The following is a 5,766-nucleotide window of genomic DNA, read 5'->3' on the forward strand; positions in this document are numbered from 1 at the left end:
GGGGCCGGACGCGATGCCCGCCGACAGAGGCCTCCGGGGGTGCTAGAAATGGCCCCGTGAGAGAGCTGGAATTTAATTTGCAAGAATAAGTATGGTGAGGTTTGCGGCTGGCGCGGCGGTCCTTGTTTTGCCGTCACCTGACGTCCCGTAAATCAACGCAGCAGCGAAACCGAGGGCCCGGCGCTCGGAGCGTTCGGCTCCGTCTGGTGCATTCTGCAACAGCGGAGTACAGAGAAAGGCTGTGGAACAAATTAACTGATAAGTGCTAGACAAATGAATGTTTATATAAAAATAGTGGCAGCAATAAAGTGTTCTAAGCCGTTATTTTGTTAAATAGCTACTGCAGCCTCCACAGGCAAGCTCTCTCCTTTTAAACCAAGAATAAAATAAATATTTTGGATAATGAAAAAGAGCTAGTAGGCCTCCAACAATAATGCTGTTCATTTCTGTTTTCATGTTGAATAACCCTGTGATTTGCAGCTCAGGCCACCAACGGTAATTGGCCAATTCCACACTCTTTTCTTTGGCTCAGTGCGTATGTTTTTCCTTGGCGTTTTGGGCTTTGCCGTTTATGGAAACGAGGCCTTGCATTTCAGCTGTGACCCAGACAAGAGAGAGGTTAATCTTTTCTGTTACAACCAGTTCAGGCCTATAACTCCTCAGGTAATTCTCTTTTATTATTGTAGAAATCCAATGTTAAGAAAATATACTGCAGAAATTAGACATAATTGTTCATTATAAGAAGTAGAAACTGATTGGGTTAATTATCACTTAGCTTTTTCATGAATATTTTCTTTTTAATAACCTTTCATCTGAGACTCAATATGGAGTTTGCTTTCTATCCTTCATAACAACAATCCTCACGTTTCAGAAACCAACCAAACTTTGCAAATTAAAGTGATTTTTACCTTTATTGTTATCTTAGTGTTTATACATTTGATATATATTATAAACAGACTTGCAAAATGTTCCAATATGTGCGTGTTTTAGCTGTCCCAATGCAGTTGTAAATGATCTGACAGCTACATTTCTGCTACATTTTAGGTATTCTGGGCGTTACAGCTGGTGATTGTACTGGTACCTGGGGCCTTTTTTCATCTTTATGCTGCATGTAAAAGCATCAAACAGGAAGATAACCTCCAAAAGTCATTCTACACTGGGTTTTATATGTTCTCTGTTTTCTTAAGGATTATCCTTGAAGCTGTGGCTTTCTGGCTTCAGATTCAGCTCTTTGGTTTCAAAGTGAACGCAATCTACATGTGCGATATGGGAGCACTTGAAAAAAAGTTTAACGTTACCCGGTGCATGGTGCCAGAGCACTTTGAAAAGACAATTTTTCTTATTGCAATGTACACATTTACTGTGATTACAGTGTTCTTGTGTGTTGCCGAGATTTTTGAGATCACATGTAGAAGGCTGGGTTTCTTAAAAACTCAGTGATATCAATCACTCCTAGTCATTTGCCACCTTGTCCACCTGAAGTTTTATAACAACGATTTCAAGCTCTAACAAAAAACATCTCCTGTCGTCTATGCAGTGTTGCAGAAGAGAACCACACCCAAGATCACTGTTGCAGAGTAGTCATCTATTCCTCATCTAAAAGCTACCACATTTCATGAATAATTTTTGTTTGCATGCCAAGATCAAAGGCAGTAAGATTTACGAGAGTAACATGTCTTCATGACCTGACACATACAATAGTTTTGCCTCCAGAGGAGTGTCTGTGTGTGAGGAGGAGATTATTTATAAACATATTTTTATTCACAGCTTTTCTGAACACATGCAATTGGAGCTAATAAAGTTATTTACCTTCCAGGAAAAACTATTGCAAATTTCTTACATGTTCTTATGGCTTGAGAATAAAGCAGTAATGTTGGATAATCTCTGGGTACCAGAAAGCATTCAAACATTTTCCCAAGCAGTGCCACTGCTGCAACCTGTGTCTCAGACCCCAGGAGCAGAGACTCTTGGTTAGGCTGTGGTGACAACATATCCATCGATACCAGCTTACTTTGCAGAAGTCCTCCTACTGTCATCTGCTCGCTGTGAATGTCCTTTTAAAGGTGGAAGAATGGTATTCTTTGTGCTGACTGGCATGCCTTACCCTCACTATGTTTTGGCTTAAGATGTAGAGGTTTTCTACCAATTATGTTTGATCACATTTTGAAGGAGTAAAAGGGGCTTATGACTTAGTTTTGCATAAGAGGCTTAAAAATGTCAAAAGAAAATCTTGGAGAAAAGCCTTTTCTGGGTCCAATCATGCCTTGATTTCAGTGAGAGTTTTGCTTGTGTGTGACTGCAGAATAGGGCCCACAGAATTTTTTGCTGTGTGTGTCACATCTAAGTTCTTACTGCTCCGACCAAAGTTGCTAGAATAACAGTTAAAAAGAAGTTGTATACTGAAATTATTCCATGCAGTAAGTGTGTTTGGATAGGTTAGATCTTGATCTTCATTTAAGTATCAGATGTTTTCATGTTTCTCCTTAAGGACTAAAACATCTTAAATGTAAGGACTGACAACTTAAAATTATTTTATTCCTTGTGCTGAAGTGGATAATGGAAAACAAACATTTCAGAACTGGAAAGAAAGGAGGAGGCGGCTTCCTATATAAAATATATACAACTAGCAATCATAACAATTAGCTATTTCCTGTTTGTTTTTCAAATACCCTCAATTTCTAGAAGAAAAAAATGGAAGGTTTCTTTCTCTTCCTCTTTCATAATTTTCTACAGCTACTAAATTTAACAATTTCTGTTCCGAATCTCAGTGAAACAAGAGACTCAGAGTCATCACTACTTAACAGTGATCCAAGAACCATCAAAGTCAAAAGGAATCTGTCAGCATCTTTGGACAGTTTGAGGCCTGTAACACTGGCAAAGAACGTCTTTGCTTCTTGAATTAAATTTAACTTATGTGAAAAAACATTCGGCATAAGTATAAAAAGTTGAGATCCCAATGACAGGTTCTTTCAGGAATATCTGGAGAATTCTGGAAAAATTACTACAAAATCTTTTAGCACCGACTGTTAGTTAAGCAGTCCTAAACAAGGTTGGGTTATAAGAGCCCTGTAATCCTCACCCACAAAAGCAGTCCTCGTTACAGAAACAGAATTGCATGATTTAGGTGTCTTGGATTTGATTGATTCTGGGCTATTTAAACTAAGTGGGTAACAACTAGATGTGTGATTTTTTTAATATGGTGATCAAGAACAAGATTATAAATTTCAATACATTCACTGTATTAAAGCATTAATGTTGTATTATTTTTTCCCTATGAATAGGAATAGAAGTTATATGCGGTCTTACATATATATGTCCAGTCAACAATATCAGATTTGCACAATATAAATTAGTTATTTGATATTTCTAAGCATTACAAGTGAAATAAGAGTCACTGTGCTAACTTCTTGTTTGCATAATATACTGTAGGCTTTGGTCAATACATGTTTATTTTTTTGTTGTATACATTGCTATCCATCTGGAATTATTCTTTGCAATTTAAACATAATCTCAGGTAAAAAAAAATCTTTTTGTTTATAAATGACATACAATATATATGTTACTACTAAAAAGAATTTACTTTCATATGCTAGGTACAGTCATGACCAACTGCGTTATATGATAATAAAACAATTTAATCACAAGCTTGTCAGTGTTTTCCCTGCTGCTTAATACTACCATTGTTTGTGGTTGTTCTGTAGATTTCAAAACACTTCAGAAAGGTCAGAGGAGTGCCAGAACCCCCAGCCCCTCAAGGGACTGCCCTGTTACCTGCCTTGCAGAGCCAGGATTGGCACAGGACTGCTTGAGGACCCCCGGGGGGGCTCTAGGAGCTGAGTTACCTACCACCATGCCCTTTCCCTTGGTAGTCAAAAGCTGGAACATATTAAAAAGCGTTCTTCTTCCAACACAAATCTTTTTCTGCAGTTCCTGTGAAATTAAAATTGTCAAATTCCTCAGTTTCAGTTTTTCATTTAAAAACAAAATGTGCGTTATTGCCTTTTAGTGCAAAGGCTTTTCTGTCACTGATTCCGTCATTAGTTTCTGGGACACGTTGATGGAAATGTTATGTCCACGTAAAGAAAACATTTCCCCATGGTTGTCAACACTTTTCTTTCCTATATTTGCCATTTATTTTCCCGGCACTCATGTATTCTCAAGTGTCTCTAAACTTTTCTTTCTCCTAGTCTTCCAAACTCCCACCACTTTTGTCATCATTCACATTGCTTTCTATCAGCTCCCTTCCTCCTTTACTCCCTCTTGAGATTTATAACGTCTGCATCCTTTTCTCAGTGTTCCACTGATTTTAGCTCAAATGCTTAGCAAATATTCAAGATGATCCTGAAGGCTTTTTTTGCCATTATGAAAGGAATTATATAATACACTTGAGGATTCTTTGATTCAGTTCTATTTCTTTACACAGCAAACACAAAGTCCCATCTTCCAGAACATAGTATGAAGTATTTTCGTTGCTTACATCAGGGTCACATTATAAGTGCTTCTTTGACTTTTTCGTTGTTTTTCACCATACTCTAGCTGCCTCATTTTCACAGACAGCATTCAAAGCAATCCCCAGCTCATGTGTTTGCAGTCAGTTTTGTCTCTAGTCAGACATCATGCCCATTTCAGTTCTCACTTAACAAAGATCTGTAATTGTTCCCTCTATCATCTTCAATGAAACAAGCTAAATACATCCAGTAAGTGATGTGATTGCCTTTACATCAAAGGTATAGTTGCTCTGGGCCAGCCAACATCTAGTACACAACCACAACATCCCAGTTCTATAAGCACTCCTTGTTCTGTTCCTTTCTTGTCTTCCTTTCTTCTGTTCAGCCATCATTTCCCTTCTGTTCCCCTTTCAGCACTCTCCCATGATAGCAATGAGAAAATGCAGTCACCTCTCCTACCAACAACATACACCTTTCTTTATGCCCATGGAGCACTGACATTCTTTTGCCTTGCAGACAGCCATTTTGAGACCAGGAGGAAATTTGTCAACAGGGCCATTTAAAAGAAATTTAAAAATCATTTAACTATGCTGTCAGAATGAGAAGATGACAGACATTAAAATAATTTATACTGCAATTTGTGAGATCCATTTGAAACCCATTTGAAACATTTGCTTCAACGGTTCCCATTTCTTTTGCTGTTCTTACCCTCTCCCCAAAAAGAGAGATTCCCTGAGTTATCTGGGAAGCAGTAATCCTGCGAGATGTACTTTCCAGGTCTGGCAGACTTGCTGACAGCTGCCGGGAAGCAGCCCAGCCCAGTGAAGCGCTATTAGCCAGGCCACGGGTAGCACAAGGCTTCTCCTGCGAGCAGCAGCAAGACCAAGGGCAGAGGCCCAGGTGTAGAGGTGTGGTCCAGTGCTCGGGGGCCTCTCAGACCGCTGGTGAGCCTTGGGGCAGCCCAAGGGGAAAGTTTTTCAACCTGAAAAGGGATTTTTCTTGCAGCTCTAGCTCCAAGGGGCAGGCCTGCACAGCTCTTTGGGCTGATGTGCTGAAGGGGCATAAAAGGGCTGGGGAGGCCATAGCCTCTCGACCCCTGAGAGCCAGAACCCGGCCGCCACTGCCCCGGCTGGGCCAGAGGAAGCCTCGGCCGCCCTGGGGACTCCAAGTTCCTCCGCACGGCGGCTGTGGGACGCGCTTCAAATACTAACGGGCCACGGCAAGAGAAGCGCGAGGCCACACGGTCCGACGGACGAGCCACACGGCCCGGCAAGCCTCGGGGATGCCGGCCTCCCGCTCAGCAGGGGGCGCTCTTCCC

General features: G+C 40.6%; 1 protein-coding gene across 1 annotated transcript; it reads left to right on the top strand.

The window, feature by feature from the left end:
- On the top strand, positions 1 to 2,564 carry GJE1 (gap junction protein epsilon 1). Its single transcript, XM_026846209.1, has 3 exons — positions 1 to 94; positions 481 to 663; positions 1,045 to 2,564. The coding sequence occupies exons 1-3, from the start codon at positions 92 to 94 to the stop codon at positions 1,438 to 1,440; spliced, it is 582 nt and encodes a 193-aa protein (XP_026702010.1). The 5' UTR covers positions 1 to 91; the 3' UTR covers positions 1,441 to 2,564.
- Positions 2,565 to 5,766: the final 3,202 nt, after the last annotated feature.

Source organism: Athene cunicularia (genome assembly GCF_003259725.1).
Source record: "Athene cunicularia isolate RWA chromosome 3 unlocalized genomic scaffold, athCun1 chr3_part1, whole genome shotgun sequence".
In the NCBI taxonomy this organism is placed as follows: Eukaryota; Metazoa; Chordata; class Aves; order Strigiformes; family Strigidae; genus Athene; species Athene cunicularia.